General features: G+C 44.0%; 1 protein-coding gene across 3 annotated transcripts in view; it reads right to left on the bottom strand.

Annotated features, from left to right (window-relative positions):
• Window positions 1-4,421: 4,421 nt before the first annotated feature.
• Window positions 4,422-18,706, bottom strand: part of NOBOX (NOBOX oogenesis homeobox) — a 28,456-nt gene continuing 14,171 nt past the window's right edge. The window contains exons 6-9 of one of the 3 annotated variants that reach the window (XM_077257018.1): window positions 14,047-14,257; window positions 13,398-13,660; window positions 5,960-6,175; window positions 4,422-4,641 (exon numbers count right to left, since the gene is read on the bottom strand). In XM_077257018.1, coding sequence (XP_077113133.1) covers window positions 4,610-4,641; window positions 5,960-6,175; window positions 13,398-13,660; window positions 14,047-14,257 — 722 coding nt within the window. In that variant the 3' untranslated portion in view covers window positions 4,422-4,609. The remainder of the gene's footprint in view (window positions 4,642-5,959; window positions 6,176-13,397; window positions 13,661-14,046; window positions 14,258-18,706) is intronic. The other 2 variants (XM_077257019.1, XM_077257020.1) reach the window with 2 other exon arrangements.

The following is an 18,706-nucleotide window of genomic DNA, read 5'->3' as shown; positions in this document are numbered from 1 at the left end:
AACAGGAGCAGAACGCAACCTCAACAGGCCCTTCCCGTTTTTTAGGACTACGACAACGCCCTCCACGAAGAAGACAACGAGGCGGGGCCATGGACGCAGGACAAACTCCAGACCAAATGAGGATCACGAGATCTCAGGTACCAATCTATTGGTAATCAACATTTCGGACAGAACTTTGGGGGTGGCAGAGTACAAGGTTTTACAGAAGGGGTTGTCCTTCTGTCCTATATACCGGTGTCACACCTTCGATTTGGAGATGGATCTCCAACGCTTTTTTCGTTCACTTAGACTGAAAGCACATTTTTCTAACATCCCAGATACTATCCCGTCTTCCTCTCAAACAACTACCTCTCCCAATATTCTGTCATCACAAAGTCTGGGGTTACATAAGAAAAGCCACTTTAGGCCCCCACATGGCTCACACGCTATGGAGACTTTTATTGGATTTGTTCAAGACTCCTTTCACCATCTAAGGGAAGACATAGATAGAGGTAGACTTTTTTACCCTCAGAATTTGACAACCACCGAACGACAGGCCCTACGAGGTCTTCAGGAGGACAATAGTATAGTAATAAAACCAGCCGATAAGGGGGGTGCCCTTGTGGTTATGAACAAAACCGATTACTTAAGTGAAATTTCCCGACAGTTAAATTACACGTCTATTTACCACAAGCTCCCAAGGGATCCCACGGCATCTATACGTCTAAAAATCTCAGACGTTCTTCTGAGATATACATCTCTTGGCATTTTAGCCACTAAGACATGTGATTTTCTCACCAACTCTAATCCGGTCATTCCGGTGTTTTACACCATCCCCAAGATACACAAGAACCTCGAAAAACCACCGGGGAGGCCCATAGTGGCCTCCACGGACTCTATACTTTCTCCTTTGGCTGTGTATCTGGAGAAAATCCTGACGCCAATAATACAGAAATCCAAATCTTTTATTCTTGATACAGGGGCATTCCTTGGGGTCCTGAAGGACCTGCCCAACATTCCACCCAATGCGTTCCTTGTCACCATGGACGTCAAAGATCTATACACGTCAATCCCACACATAGAGGGCATCAATTCAGTGCATAAGCTTCTAACCCATTCTGGCCTACATGGAGATCAGGTCAACCTATGTATAGAACTTTTAACCATTATTCTCACGTACAACCATTTTATGTTTCAGGATGACTTTTACCTCCAGATCCGCGGCACCGCGATGGGCTCCAATGTAGCGCCCCCCTATGCAAATTGTTATATGGCGGACTTCGAGGAGTGTACCATCTATAAGAATCCGCTCTTTGTCTCCAACGTTCTCCTCTGGAGATGCTACATAGATGACATCTTCTGCATATGGGGGGGCTCATTGGAAGCCCTGGCTTCCTTTTTTGAGTGGCTTAACACGGCCTGGCCAGGCATCTCATTCACGATGTCGCATGATCCACATAGGTTAAACTTCCTGGACACAATGGTAATACTGAAACCAGACGGTTCTATTTCTACGGATCTGTACACAAAAAGTACGGACCGTAATAGCTTATTACATTTCTCTAGCTTCCATCCTCCCTCCACAAAAAGATCCATCCCTAAATCTCAATTTCATAGTCACTAGGATAGTGTCTGATCCTGATCTCCGTCCTCACAGACTACAAGAAATGGCGTCCAAATTCTCCCAACGTGGCTATCCCACCACAGTACTCCAAAACGCACTAGTACCTTCTCTACCTAGACCCAGTAGATCTTCTAATCGGGTCCCTTTTGTCCATTCCTTTCATCCCTTTGCCTATGTTCTGCATAAGTCTATACGCAAACATTGGCACTTGCTTACAAACGGCCACCCAGAGGTCCCTGAATTCCGGGAGCCTTTTCTCCCCTGCTTCAGACGAGCCCCCAACCTCAAGGATTCATTAGTAAGAGCGGACGTAGGCACCAATAAATCTATACCACGCCAACGATTCCTACAAAATCCTCGAAAGGGGACTTTCCCCTGTCTCCATTGCTCCCAGTGTCACAATGTCCTCAAAGGTCCTACGTTCCATCATCCACACTCGGGCAAAACATTTCATGTTCCAGATTTCTTTACCTGTGACTCATCTTGGGTTGTCTATCTAATAAAATGCCCATGTGGCTTGCTTTATGTGGGAGAGACAACGCAGGCTATCCGCGATCGAATCTCCAAACATAAATCTACCATACGTTGTAAGCACTTGCTGCTACCCATCCCCTCACACTTTACCACCTTAGGCCATAGCATCTCTCAACTTAAATTTCAGGTTATAGAGCACATACCTCCACCAAGAAGGGGAGGCAACAGGATAACCCGACTCAAGCGTAGGGAGGCTTTCTGGATCCATACTTTGGAAACCCTATACCCGAAGGGCCTTAACAGAGAGTACGATTTGGCAGCTTTTCTATAATAACATTTGTACTTTGGTTATGTTGTACTTAAGGCTCCAGATACATGTTGGACTCCGGCACCCCTATACCTTGCGTTACATATCCAGGTACTGCATTCATATAGTAGTTTCTCCAAGTACCAGCGCAATATCTGTTGTAGCCAATTGTATATCCGATACCTGGTATATCTATGGTCTTGTTATAGTCTGTCCTTAGCTGACACTCTGTTTTAATGTACCAGTTTTGCTATATATCAGTTTATACCACATTGTCTTAAAGGACTGTTTAAAGGACCTGCATGATGAGTGTATATTGGTGGGATGATCTAAGATATGGTGTATCTTATGTGTTCCTTCTTCTAACATGTAATTCTCTTTATTTTAGAGCTGCCTCTACTGAAGCCTTTTTGTGCACCATTCTTGCTGTCACCTCTTCGCATGAATACCGGTCCACTGGCATAGTCCACCTACACCTGCTGTGCCTCACGTACTCGTATTACCATCATACTGTCTATTTATCCTATTATTATGCACCTCCCCTCTAGGAAACTTCCCCTATTCCATGGACGTACCCCCTTTCAGGCGGAACTGTTACCGCCGCAGTTAGGCACCACACGGACGCTATTTCGTCCAGACCTGCTGCATTTGCCGGTTCAGCAACATTAGTGTGTTACACACAGCGTCTTGAGTGACACGCTCGGACGCTACCGACGACGTCACTTCCGCCCACATACTATACTCCTATTTGCCGGGAGGCACCACTGGGAACGCCCCCTTCTCTATTATAGCGCGCACGCCCACAGCACTCATCAGACGAGCGGGGGATACCGCGTCTGAACCGGGCACATACCCACGCAACATCTGTCACCAGGTAATGACGCTTTAGAGATGCACTTCACTAGCGGCAATAGCCGCTGCAGAGCTTGCAATGGACAGTTCTAATTGTTCTCACTTATCCTTTTCCAGAAGGTCTGGTCTCTCATCACATTCCATTGCAGGTACGCCTCCCCACTGACTTTTTTCAGTACACGTATACGTAACACATATAGTTGGGGTCACCACTATACTTTTGTCTGTCACAGACGCTGTTTAAACGTGTGCCTAGAGACACGCTAGTCTCTTTCTTCCACAAATTTTCTAGCAGTACGGTACGTTATGAGTTTTATTATTTTCCCCCCTATACCCACCTTCTACCTATATCGGCACCAGATATTAGTGGTATATCTCTTCCTGCGGGACGAAATGTCCAAAAAAATTCTATGGTCTAACCATGACGTGTCTTTCTATTGCTCAGAGACATCATACCTATTATAAAGTTGTTGTATATACTTTGTTTTTTTCTCTTTTTTTTCTTTTTCTTGTATGGTATTTATATTCATGTATATAATTTTGGTGTTTCACCTTTTGTTGTAGTAACTGATGAAGGTCCTGTATGTTGGACCGAAACGTTTTGTCGAGTACTACATTAAATATCTCACTAGAGCATTTAAGTTGAGTGCAAGGTCTTTTATTTTATGGTGAGGTACAGCAGGCACACATAGCTGCTGACCTGCATCTTGTGGATGTCTTCCGGTCCGCGCCACCTGCACAGTCTATGAATTGGGGTAACTGCTCAGCACAATTGGCAGTCACCAATTATGGAGGCAGGTGGCCGCTCTAGGAGACAATGACTGACTGAAGGGGAACAACGTCCAGTTGAGAGGGGACAATGGCCGGCTGAGGGAGGACCATGCCCAGCTGAGAGGGGACCGTGCCTTGTGAGAGGGGTCAATGCCCGGCCGAGAGAGTATAATGCCCGGTCGAGAGACGATTACCTGGCTTTGACGCCAGCTTCACCTGGGAAGCATTCTCTGGCTTGGACACAGACTACAGTTGTACCGTCGGGTTTGCACCTTTCTTGGGGACAGTTTTGGGCGGTTCCTTCATACTTGTTTCACTGTTCAGGTTGCTTCCTCCAGTAAGGATAAAGCTCACCCAGCGCCTCAGAGGTTTTAATGTGTTTGAGGCAAAAGTACAAGAAATTCACACCAAAACATCAACAAAACGCATATTTATTGAAGTGCGCTACCAACTCAAAATAAATAACCATCTCTTAAACATGAACTGAAAGAAAAAAAAGAAAATAAATAAACCGTGTGCGGACACCGGCCGTCATCTCATCCACGTGGCGAGGCTGGCTCACATCACAGAGCAGCTCAATAACTCAGATCTGGCCAAGGAGATCACAGGGAGGAAGCTCCATCTTTATCAAGAGCTGGAAGCAAGAAAGATACAGGAGGTTAAATATGACAGGTGGCAAAACTTAGAATATATTTTGTATTTCACGTGGTCCCAAAGATGAGAGAAGACTGAAGACGACAGGGCCAAATGTTACTATAGAGCATTTGAATGAAGGGCTAGCTCATCACCGGCTGTGGGGGCACTGTGGCTGCCACAGGCTTTAAGGGCACCACAACTGGTGGTTTCAACTGTATGGAAAGCATGACTTATCTGAGGGGGCACGGTGGCATCACCAATGTGGAAACACCCAGTCTCTGGGCATACTAACTGCTCACCATCTATGGGGCATTCTGTCATTATGAGGTGTCTATTGTGGGCTTAGTCTATGGGGGCACTCTGGCTGTCATTATGAGGTGTCTATTGTGGGCCAAGTCTATGGGGGCATTCTGGCTGTCATTATGAGGTGTCTATTGTGGGCCCAGTCTATGGGGGCACTCTGATAGTCAGGAGGCATCTATATGGTGGGCCTAGTCAATGGGGGCATTCTGGTTGTCATGAAGCATCTATATGGTGGGCCCAGTCTATGGGGGCAATCTGGTTGCCATTATAAGGGGTCTATGGTGGGCCCAGTCTATGGGGGCACTCTGGTTGTCATTATGAGATGTCTATGGTGGGCCAAGTCTATTGGGGCATTATGGTTGTCATTATGAGATGTCTATGGTGGGCCAAGTCTATTGGGGCATTATGGTTGTCATTATGAGGTGTCTATGGTGGGCCCAGTCTATGGGGGCACTCTGGTTGTCATTATGAGATGTCTATGGTGGGCCAAGTCTATTGGGGCATTATGGTTGTCATTATGAGATGTCTATGGTGGGCCAAGTCTATTGGGGCATTATGGTTGTCATTATGAGGTGTCTATGGTGGGCCAAGTCTATTGGGGCACTCTGGTTGTCATTCTGAGACGTCTATGGTGGGCCCAGTCTATGGGGGCACTCTGGTTGTCATTATGAGGTGTCTATGGTGGGCCCAGTCTATGGGGGCACTCTGGTTGTCATTATGAGGTGTCTATGGTGGGCCCAGTCTATGGGGGCACTCTGGTTGTCATTATGAGGTGTCTATGGTGGGCCCAGTCTATGGGGGCACTCTGGTTGCAATTATGAGGTGTCTATGGTGGGCCCAGTCTATGGGGGCACTCTGGCTGTCATTGTGAGATGTCTATGGTGGGCCCAGTCTACAGGGGCACTCTGGTTGTTATTATGACGTTTCTAAGGTGGGGACAGTCCATTCGGGGCATTCTGGTTGTCATTACATGGTCTCATTAGCGGTCACTTTTGGGCACATATGACGGATACCATGTGTCTCATTGTCGGTGTCTTCCACCTCCGCTGTCTCGGTGATCTCCTGGCTCGTCGCTGGGGGTTTCTGAGGCTGCTGCAGAACGGTGGCTTTGAACTGGGAGTACTGGGGCTGCTCCGGCACGCTGGGCACATTTCCTGTCTGAGGGCAGGTATACGGCGCACCCTGTATATACATATCATTCCATGGAGAAGGGTGAAAGGAAAGTCCGCCTGTAGCAAAGAGGGCAGTGGTGGCAGAAAAACAGCAAGAGGCACATAATCTACAGAAACATCCCCATAGGAGCAGGGGCCCAGGATTCAAAATCAGTCACACGGTGCAGCACATTTAAGTTTCACAGTTATTAAAAGGATTGACCAGAGAGAGAAAAATAAAGTAAATTCTTCCAAAAACACTGCCACCCCTACCCAGAGGTTACGTGTGGAATTGCAGCTCCGCTCCATCAGCAATACCAGACAACTCACAAACAGGAGTCGAGGAAACCCAACATGTTTTTCTAATATTTTTTGTTCTTAAAAAAACAACAGCAAAAAAACCCAAACTATAGTTTATAGACTATGGCCGCGATTCATTATCATCTTTGCACCTGTTTTTTTTCTCAATTTTATGTGTTTTGTGTCTTTTTTTGTATGCACCTAATACATTATTCTATTTGTGCCTTTTTTAAAACCTGTGTTTTATACATGCTCGTTTTTTTTTTGTTTTTTTTCTTTTTGCTTTGTTTGTTGCGATTCCTGATGTTTCTGTGTCTCATTTTCTTTTTTTTCATACTGATCTTATGGATCATGTTTCCAGGTAATTTTAATTTTTGTTGATGGTTATAGGAAGTGATTGATTGCCGTTATGTATTCTAAAGGGTGCAACCAAATAAGTTGCGGGTGCCAACAATTTTGTCCGGCCCATTTTGGGGGGGTTTGGGGTGAAATTATGTCCAATTTTCATTTTTCTTTCTTTTTTTGTGTGTGGTTCCAATACACACAAAAGAAATAAACGTGTATAACAAACCATGTGTAGCTGCAGTAATTTTCGTGGAAAAATATTTTATTTTCTGGAACAATTTCAAGGGTGTCAACACTTTCGGTCGTGATTGTATATGGAAAAATAAAGTTATGGCCCTAGGAAGAAGGGGCCCAAAAACATAAATTGGCTGCGGAGGGACACAATTAAAAATGCAGAAGAGTCTCATGATATTTATAAGAATGTTTCCATTCACACACAATAAGCAGAAATTGATGAAAAATTGAAAGAGTATTAGAAAGTTGTGGAAATGTTACATTACCGTATAGAAGGGTTTCCTAGTTCTCCCACTTTGTTTTTGTTTTTTAGCAATTTAATTTCACATTTTATTCATAAATTACTTATTTTTTTTATTTCGCCTTTTTGAATAAAGCCTCCGAGAGGCGAGCTCCCATCCTCTCCAGACTGGAGAGCTGCGAAGTGTGTGCTCACATTGTGGCTGGCATGTTAGGACTCAACATGGAGGAGATCTTCGTCACCGCTGCTGACAATCACCCATTGTTTAGAACAATCGGCTATTGTCTGCAGGACAGCTGAGGCGTGGGCCAAGCACAGGAGATCCAGACAAACAGAAGAAAGGGGGATCCCAGGTTAAGGGAAACGTTCAGAAAGTTTCTGAAAGCAAAAATTGCATCCAGTCTAAACAGAGACTGATACATAGTAACAAATTCTCAGGATAGGAGAAGTGATTTGTTGCTTTTGATGTTTTAACCTTACAGAAAATTTTCTACACTGTGCACAACTGAAACAAACCCTCAGCTGTGAGAAATAATAAGTCAGTATGGAATTTAACCCCCTACAGACACGGCCAATTTTCTTTTTTTGCAGTTTTTTTTTTTTTTATACCCTTCTCTCAAGACTCATAATATTTTGTTTTCTTCTACATAGCCACAAGAGGTTTTGGTTTTTTTTTTGTGGAAAGAGTCATAGCTCTGAATTTCATTCAGTTTTCTATATAATGTACAAAAGGAAAAAACATTCCAAGAGTAGTAAAATGGTGAAAATAACGCACTACCGATATTATTTATTTTGTTTATCTTAGTTTTCTCAGTATATATATATATATATATATATATATATATATATATATATATATATATATATATATATATATATATATATATATATATATATATATATACATACACACACCGGTATATATATATATATATATATATATATATATATATATATATATATATATATATATATATATATATATATATATTACGTGAATTAGGACACCGCGCTACCTAGATAGAACCGCACATGGGTATCAAAGTGAACGTCTGACTAGGCAGGACATACAGCACAATGAGAATAAGGCCGGGGACACACTTAACGTATAAAAAAACGGTCCGTTTTTCACGGCCGAGAATCGCACAAATGTTTCAAAAACAGTGATCCGTGTGCAGTGCGAGGATGCGATTTCCTCGCATCAAATGATCCGTGTGACATCCGTGTGACATCCGTATGCCGAGATTTTCTCGCAAGCTTGCAAAACCGACATCTAATGGATTTATGTGCTCAAATGTTCGGGAAAACATATATACAGTATATATAGAGAGAGATATGTCATTGAGACACATATATATATATTCTGTATTTATATTTCATTCAGCGCGATATCTGTGAACAGCCGGTAATTCAATTGCCGGCTTTGCATTTCTCCTGCACAAACCCGACATGATATGAGACATGATTACATACAGTAAACCATCTCATATCCCCATTTTTTTTGCATATTCCACACTACTAATGTTAGTAGTGTGTATGTGCAAAATTTCAGCGCTGTAGCTGCTAAAATAAAGGGTTAAATGGCGGAAAAAATTGGCGTGGGCTCCCGCGCAATTTTCTCCGCCAGAATGGTAAAGCCAGTGACTGAGGGCAGATATTAATAGCCAGGAGAGGGTCCATGGTTATTGGCCCCCCCTGGCTAAAAACATCTGCCCCCAGCCACCCCAGAAAAGGCACATCTGGAAGATGCGCCTATTCTGGCACTTGGCCACTCTCTTCCCACTCCCGTGTAGCGGTGGGATATGGGGTAATGAAGGGTTAATGCCACCTTGCTATTGTAAGGTGACATTAAGCCAGATTAATAATGGAGAGGCGTCAATTATGACACCTATCCATTATTAATCCAATTGTATGAAAGGGTTAAAAAACACACACACATGATTAAAAATTATTTTAATGAAATAAACACAGCGGTTGTTTTAATAATTTATTGCTCTCTCAATCCATCAGCAACACCCTCGCTTGGAAAAATAATAAACGCACAAGATACATACCCTCAGCTGAACCGTCACGTCCCACGAGGTAATCCATCTGAAGGGGTTAATTATTTTACAGGCAGGAGCCCTGCTAAATGCAGCTGTGCTCGTGCCTGTAATCCCCGGCGAATGAATGAAATGTAGGTCAATGACCTACATTTCCTTCAGTCGCGGTGATGCGCCCCCTGGTGGATGTCCTCATATGACCTGGAGCGTGGGAAAAAGTTCCCAGGCTGCAGTTCATGAGAACATCCAGCAGGGGCGCATCATCGCGACTCAATGTAAGTATAGATCACTGCTTTCCTTTCAGCACCCGGGGATTACAGGCACGAGCGAGTGGTTTATCGCAGCTCGTGCCTGTAATATTAGTTAACCCCTTCAGATGGATTACCTCGTTGGACGTGATAGGACATCAGAAGGTATGTATCTTGTGCGTTTATTATTTTTCCAAGCGAGGGTGTTGCTGATGGATTGAGAGAGCAATAAATTATTAAAACAACCGCTGTGTTTATTTCATTAAAATACTTTTAAATCATGTGTGTGTGTGTTTTTTAACCCTTTCATACAATTGGATTAATAATGGATAGGTGTCATAATTGACGCCTCTCCATTATTAATCTGGCTTAATGTCACCTTACAATAGCAAGGTGGCATTAACCCTTCATTACCCCATATCCCACCGCTACAGGGAGTGGGAAGAGAGTGGCCAAGTACCAGAATAGGCGCATCTTCCAGATGTGCCTTTTCTGGGGTGGCTGGGGGCAGATGTTTGTAGCCACGGGGGGCCAATAACCATGGACCCTCTCCTGGCTATTAATATCTGCCCTCAGTCACTGGCTTTACCACTCTGGCGGAGAAAATTGCGCGGGAGCCCACGCCAATTTTTTCCGCCATTTAACCCTTTATTTCAGCAGCTACAGCGCTGAAATTTTGCACATACACACTACTAACATTAGTAGTGTGGAATATGCAAAAAAAAAGGGGATATGAGATGGTTTACTGTATGTAAACCATGTCTCATATCCTGTCGGGTTTGTGAAGGAGAGAGCAAAAGCCGGCAATTGAATTAGCGGCTTTTATGCTATCTAGCGCTGCATTAAATATAAATATACATATATAGGTGTCTCACTGACATATATATATGTATATACACACATTCTATGTGCATATATCTACTCTATTCTAACCTGTCAGTGTGATTTTACTGTACACAGCACTGATTTGCCGGCTTTTCAAAGGACACTGGTGCGTAAAAATCGGACAGCAATACGGATGTCATACGGATGATGCGATTAAAAATCGCATTGCACTCGCATTGCACTCGCATGACACTCGCATACGTTACATCCGTTTTTTCGGTCCAGATTACGGACCGATTTGTCTCTCGCCAGTGGAAATGAGCCCTTATGGCCACAATATGACGTAAAAGTGTGTGACAGGTATGTATAATAAAGAAATGCACACTTACTCAATAGTGGTGTAGCTACTGTGAAGGTGCTGGCATATACCAACAGAGACTGTCGCCGTCCTAATGGATCTTGGAACAGGATCACCAGCGGCCCAGGTATCCTCCCTGGTGAATGTATGCCGCGCGCGCCTGGAGCGCCGCTGACCGGCACACGTGGGCCGGAAAAAACCGCTGCAAACAGCGGTGAAAGAAGGGGGCGTGTGATTTGGGTGACGTCACCAAAAGCAAAAGAACAAGGAGCAAAGGACGGGTGCCGCACAGGACCACAATAGTCTACGCGTTTCGAAGGTCTCCGGACCTTCTTCGTCAGGGCCCACGTGTGCCGGTCAGCGGCGCTCCAGGCGCGCGCGGCATACATTCACCAGGGAGGACGCTCCCCATACTACCGGGTGTTTGTGCCGCTCTGCGCTGCCGTTCTGGACATTGAACCACTAGATACCTGGGCCGCTGGTGATCCTGTTCCAAGATCCATTAGGACGGCGACAGTCTCTGTTGGTATATGCCAGCACCTTCACAGTAGCTACACCACTATTGAGTAAGTGTGCATTTCTTTATTATACACACCTGTCACACACTTTTACGTCATATTGTGGCCATAATAGGCACTTGCATTGGCTTTCCCTGTGTTTTTGTTTTTACTATCGTTCATTGGTGTGCTGATATTAGTCTTATTCTCATTGTGCTGTATGTCCTGCCTAGTCAGACGTTCACTTTGATACCCATGTGCGGTTCTATCTAGGTAGCGCGGTGTCCTAATTCACGTATTATTTTCTTTTGCTATATGACAGAGTCAGCACAGTAGCTGTCTAGGCACCTGCAGCTTTCTAGTTCATCTTCCTGGGAGCGCCGGTGTGTTTATTTTCCTTTGTTGCTATATATATATATATATATATATATATATATATATATATATATATATATATATATATATATATATATATATATATATATAGTTTAAAAAATCATACCTCTGTATAAAATTATTATTTTGGTTTGCATTGTAGTTTCCAAGACCTGTAACTTTTTTAATATTCTATTGATGTAGCCGTGTGAGGGTTTGTTTTTGCACACCATGCCGTACTTTTTATTGGTACCATTTTATTTTTATATTTTGATAGAGGAGACTTTCCTGGACTCAACAATGCCAAATCTGCTTGTTTTCTATTTTTATAATTTATATTTGGATGGGTAAAAAGTGGAGTCATTTAAGTTTTTAGAGTATTTCCTCGTGGGCAGGGGCCTCTATCCTACTTTACCAGTCATGACTTTTATCGTTTAAGAATACTGTACTCGTTTTTATTATGTACACTCCTTTTCAGATTGTAAAGCACAATGGAATAAATGGTGCTATAATAATAAGTAATAATAATATTTTTTTTTACTTTATTTTTTACTTATTTTATTTAGCCATTTGATCGGTTTTTCTATATACTGCAATACCTTTGTGTTTCATTATATGGGGAATGTCATGTTCTTTGAGAACTTCACACAAGCACCAAGTTGGCGGTAATAGGGTTCTTCAGAAAGTTTCGGTTGCAATTGCGTCACTGATGTCAGATGTGCACCCGAACCGATGCCCCACCAGGATGGTGGTACTTACATGCTGCTGTCAATCTCTATTAGTGACATTTAAGTGGTTAAGCAGCAGAGATCAGAGCTGACACAGTATGTGATGAAGCGGGGAAACTTTAAAGGTATCCCCACATTGGAGTAAGATGTGCGGAAAATGTCTGATGGATGTGGATCCACCATCCACAGGGAAAATAGGTAAAAAGGTGGCACTGCAGGGCTCTCCATTGAATTCTATGCGAGTTAAACGCATGTTAAATGTATGGGAACGCCCATACATTTAGATAGGGCACTGCACAGCCCAGTTCTGCAGATTAGCTTTCTAACGTTGTACAAACCCTGATCCATAACTTGTACTTAAATGAATAGAGAGCCAAGCACAAGCGTGGCCACTTATACATCCATTCCTTGCCTGGATGCAGCAGGGGCCATCTCACCATTTCCAGGGAGAGTCTTTGGACCCTCATTTTCTACCAAAGATGTAAGTCCCAGAAGCGGCATCTGTATCTAGCAGACATTTATAGCATACTCTGTCCAAGATGAAAGGAACCCATTAAGTCTCCGGCTGTAAACAACAATCTTCCCATTCACTGAGAGCAAGAAGAAATTTTCAATCAAGGCTAAGAATAATTGAAATATTATTTTAAAAAGTTGCAAAACTTTTCACGACTTGAGGGTTAAGCTGAACTCGGAGCAGAATGAATATACAATATATGGCATAAAGGAAAGTTTGAGTTATTCAACATCCACAGGAGCGAGGTGATGTCCGTCTACCAGGTGTTGTCTGGAATTGGTGCCAAGTCTTAAAAAGCCTGGGAAAGGGCCTACACACCAATCTAATGGCCCATACCACATGTCAATTTGCCCATCCCAATGACTTCCATCTTTTTTGTGTGCACCTGTTTGGTTGCGTGGCCACCAAAATCCAGGATATTACGGTCTACATTTCCATCCCCAACCTTTTGCCTAGAGCCAGCACTTATTGCCTGAACTGCCTACTGACCATGCAAGGATTGACATATAGAGAGGTATGACAGCTCCAGGGCTGTGTGCCCACCACGTAGCACCATCATGGGACCTATACCATAGAAAATATTGTAAGGTTACCTGTGCCTGGCTGGAGCACGATGTGACCGGCCGGTCGCCCCTGCATGTAGCTTCCTGGGTTTCCATATGCCAGCATGCCAGTGCTGCTGGCAGGCACGGCAAGGAAAGCGGTGTCTTCGGGAGAAGTTGGTGTAAGACTGTGCACTGGAAGGCGCTGGTACTGGGAGTAGTGGGGCATCTGGAAAGGTCCCAATTGGTTACTTTGATAATAGAACTGTGGGCCATACCTCATGGATGCAGACATGGTCTCTGGTGCTGAGCATCTGCAAGGAGAAAAAATACAAAATTCAGACTAGAAAAAAATTAAAAAGGGTAAAGGTTGTATTTTTATCCCCTCAAGGACATGGCAATTATTAATTTTTGCTTCATAGGAGATTCAAGGTGATAGCCATGGGGACTTTCATCAGGTGCCCCATCATGGATATGTTGTGGGGGGCCAAAGGGAACCACTGACTGTGATTGACAGCAGCATCTAATAGTTGACTGGCTCCGGTTGCGGCTTGTTAAAGGCAGATACCTACTGTGTAACGCTGTTGTCATTTGCCGCGCGTGATATGGGCTCAGTCTATATGCAATAAGGAGTTAAAGGAGCCATTTCACCATTAATGCTGAGAAGTCAGCTCACAATTCATACTCAGACAATACATACTCTTGGATATTATAAGTGAAGATGTCGCCGTTGGATGGTGTGCCAGAGTTGTCTGGGGTGTCCAGCATCAGAGGAACCATGTGATTGCTGTGGTTGAAGGCCATAGACATAGGCAGCCCGGCACGTCTCAGCGGCGGTGGGCTGTGGAATGTGGGAGGATATTCCTGGGGCGGTGGTAGGTAAATGGCCCCTGGAGAGCCGAGACTTGACCCTAAAGAATGAAAAGTATTGATTACCATAGGTCATGCACAGTAACATGCACTGTTAAGGAGCGTGTTCACACGGGACATTAAACAGACAGAACAATATTTTTGACACATAGTAAGGTTTTAAAGTCACCAGGTTTGGCTGATATAAGACGATCACCTTTCAGAGCTGATATACAGCATTCTACACTCCTCAAAAAAATAAGGGAACACTTAAACAACAGAATATAACTCCAAGTAACTCAAACTTCTGTGAGATCAAACTGTCCACTTAGGAAGCAACACTGATTGACAATCAATTTCACATGCTGTTGTGCAAATGGAATAGACGACAGATGGAAATTGTTGGCAATTATCAAGACACCTTCAATAAAGGAGTGCTTCTGCAGGTGGGGACCACAGACCACATCTCAGTACCAATGCTTTCTGGCTGATGTTTTGGTCACTTTTGAATGTTGGTTGTGCTTTCACACTCGTGATAGCATGAGACGGACTCTACAAACCACACAAGTGGCTCAGGTAGTGCAGCTCATCCAGGATGGCACATCAATGCGAGCTGTGGCAAGAAGGTTTGCGGTGTCTGTCAGCGTAGTGTCCAGAGGCTGGAGGCGCTACCAGGAGACAGGCCAGTACACCAGGAGACGTGAAGGGGGCCGTACGGGGGCAACAACCCAGCAGCAGGACCGTTATCTCAGCCTTTGTGCAAGGAGGAACAGGAGGAGCACTGCCAGAACCCTGCAAAATGACCTCCAGCAGGCCACAAATGTGCACGTGTCTGCACAAATGGTTAGAAACCGACTCCATGAGAACAGTCTGAGTGCCCGATGTCCACAGATGGGGGTTGTGCTCACAGCCTAACACCGTGCAGGACGCTTGGCATTTGCCACAGAACACCAGGATTGCCAAATTCTCTACTGGCACCCTGTGCTCTTCACAGATGAAAGCAGGTTCACACTGAGCACATGTGACAGACGTGACAGAGTCTGGAGATGCCGTGGAGGGCGATCTGCTGCCTGCAACATCCTTCAGCATGACCGGTTTGGCAGTGGGTCAGTAATGGTGTGGGGTGGCATTTTTTTGGAGGGCTGCACGGCCTTCCATGTGCTCACCAGAGGTAGCCTGACTGCCATTAGGTACCGAGATGAGATCCTCAGACTCCTTGTGAGATCATATGCTGGTGCGGTTGGCCCTGGGTTCCTCCTAATGCTGGACAATGCCAGACCTCATGTGGTGGGAGTGTGTCAGCAGTTTCTGCATGAGGAAGGCATTGAAGCGATGGACTGGCCAGCCGTTCCCCAGACCTAAATCCGATTGAGCACCTCTGGGACATCATGTCTCGCTCCATCCACCAATGTCACGATGCACCACAGACTGTCCAGGAGTTGGCAGATGCTTTAGTCCAGGTCTGGGAGGAGATCCCTCAGGAAACCATCCGCCGCCTGATCAGGAGCATGCCCAGACATTGGAGGGAGGTCATACAGGCACGTGGAGGCCACACACACTACTGAGCATCATTTCCTTGTCTTGAGGCATTTCCACTGAAGTTGGATCAGCCTGTAATTTGCTTTTGAGCATCATTCCAAATTCAGACCTCCATGGGATATTAATTTTGATTTACATTGATCATTTTTATGTTTTATTGTGCTCAATACATTCCACTATGTAATGAATAAAGATTTGCAACTGGAATATTTCATTCAGTGATATCTAGGATGTGGGATTTTAGTGTTCTCTTTATTTTTTTGAGTAGTGTATAATAGTGCATATCTGCCCTCAACCTGACCTGCAAGAGAAGAGGAGGAGCTTTTATTATACTCACCTGCGGTGCGGTCCAGTCCGAGGGGTGTCACTGGTCTTGGTCCTGCGCCTCTTCTTCTTGTGATGCCAACCTCCTTCTTGCTTCATGTGGATGACGCGTCCCTGTGAAATCCACACAGACACCCGGGTATTGCGATCCTGTGCAGGTGTACTTCTCTGCCCCATTAAGAGCAGAGCAAAGTACTGCAGTGCACAGGGGCTGGGAAAGGTCAAAGAGCCCCGGCGCATGCACACTGCAGAACTTTACTGTGCCTTCATCATGGCAGCGAAGTACGCCTGCACAGGAGCATGACGCCGCGGAGACTGTGTATGACGTAGGGATGCCTCATCCACATGAAGCAAGAAGGAGGGCATCATCACAAGAAGAAGGGAGGTGCTGCACTAGGATCTGCATCACCCCTCGGACTGGACTGCCCCTCAGGTGAGCATAATAAAAGCTGTATTTCCTGTCTTACAGGTCGGGTTTGGGGCAGATATACAGCATTATAGAATGCTGTATATCAGGCTTGAAAGGTGGTGGCCGTATCTCTTATCATTCAAACATAGTGACAGGTTCACTTTAATACTAGAAGTTAGGACCATCCCGACGGGGTACACCTTGGCGTTGGTGTGATGGCTTTTACGCTTATTTTTTTAAATAAAAAACAGCATTTACTAAGTACCCAGTGTTATTTTCATGCACTATTGCTTTTTACTTACAAAAGGGTATATGTTCATTTTATTTCTACCTTAGGTTTTGTCTGTTTAACCCCTTCACCCCCAAGGGTGGTTTGCACGTTATGGACCGGGCCAATTTTTACAATTCTGACCACTGTCCCTTTATGAGGTTATAACTCTGGAACGCTTCAACGGATCCCGGTGATTCTGACACTGTTTTCTCGTGACATATTGTACTTCATGATAGTGGTAAAATTTCTTTGATATTACCTGCATTTATTTGTGAAAAAAACGGAAATTTGGCGAAAAGTTTGAAAATTTCGCAATTTTCCAACTTTGAATTTTTATGCAACTAAATCACAGTGATATGTCACACAAAATACTTAATAAGTAACATTTCCCACATGTCTACTTTACATCAGCACAATTTTGGAACTAAAATTTTTTTTTGTTAGGAAGTTATAAGGGTTAAAATTTGACCAGCAATTTCTCATTTTCACAACACCATTTTTTTTTAGGGACCACATCTCATTTGAAGTCATTTTGAGGGGTCTATATGATAGAAAATACCCAAGTGTGATACCATTCTAAAACTGCACCCCTCAAGATGCTCCAAACCACATTCAAGAAGTTTATTAACCCTTCAGGTGTTTCACAGGAATTTTTGGAATGTTTAAATAAAAATGAGCATTTAACTTTTTTTTCACACAAAATTTACTTCAGCTCCAATTTGTTTTATTTTACCAAGGGTAACAGGAGAAAATGGACCCCAACAGATGTTGTACAATTTGTCCTGAGTACGCCGATACCCCATATGTGGGGGTAAACCACTGTTTGGGCGCATGACAGAGCTCGGAAGCGAAGGAGCGCCATTTCACTTTTCAATGCAAAATTGACTGGAATTGAGATGGGACGCCATGTTGCGTTTGGAGAGCCCCTGATATGCCTAAACATTGAAACCCCCCACAAGTGACACCATTTTGGAAAGTAGACCCCCTAAGGAGTTTATCTAGAGGTGTGGTGAGCACTTTGACTTACCAAGTGCTTCACAGAAGTTTATAATGCAGAACCGTAAAAATAAAAAATCATATTTTTTCACAAAAATGATCTTTTCGCCCCCAATTTTTTATTTTCCCAAGGGTAAGAGAAGAAATTGGACCCCAAAAGTTGTTGTACAATTTGTCCTGAGTACGCTGATACCCCATATGTGGGGTTAAACCACTGTTTGGGCGCATGGGAGAGCTCAGAAGGGAAGGAGCGCCGTTTGACTTTTCAATGCAAAATTGACAGGAATTGAGGTGGGATGCCATGTTGCGTTTGGAGAGCCACTAATGTGCCTAAACATTGAAACCCCCCACAAGTGACACCATTTTGGAAAGTAGACCCCCTAAGGAACTTATCTAGAGGTGTAGTGAGCACTTTGACCCACCAACTGCTTCACAGAAGTTTATAATGCAGAGCCGTAAAAATAAAACAAACATTTTTTTCCCACAAAAATTATTTTTTAGCCCCCAGTTTTGTATTTTCCTGAGGGTAACAGGAGAAATTGGACCCCAAAAGTTGTTGTCCAATTTGTCCTGAGTACGCTGATACCCCATATGTGGGGGGGAACCACTGTTTGGGCGCATGGGAGGGCTCGGAAGGGATGGAGTGCCATTTTGAATGCAGACTTAGATGGAATGGTCTGCAGGCGTCACATTGCGTTTGCAGAGCCCTAATGTACCTAAACAGTTAAAAAAACCCACAAGTGACACCATTTTGGAAAGTAGATTCCCTAAGCAACTCATGTAGATGTGTTGTGAGAGTTTTGAACCCTCAAGTGTTTCACTACAGTTTATAACGCATAGCCGTGAAAATAAAAAAAAAAATTTCCCCCCAAAATGATTTTTTAGCCCCCAGTTTTGTATTTTCCCAAGGGTAACAGGAGAAATTGGACCCCAAAAGTTGTTGTCCAATTTGTCTTGAGTACGCTGATACCC

This window comes from Ranitomeya variabilis, chromosome 4, assembly GCF_051348905.1.
Source record: "Ranitomeya variabilis isolate aRanVar5 chromosome 4, aRanVar5.hap1, whole genome shotgun sequence".
NCBI classification, from domain to species: domain Eukaryota; kingdom Metazoa; phylum Chordata; class Amphibia; order Anura; family Dendrobatidae; genus Ranitomeya; species Ranitomeya variabilis.
Note: the sequence above shows the minus strand (reverse complement) of the source record. Positions and strands in the feature narration are given on the sequence as shown.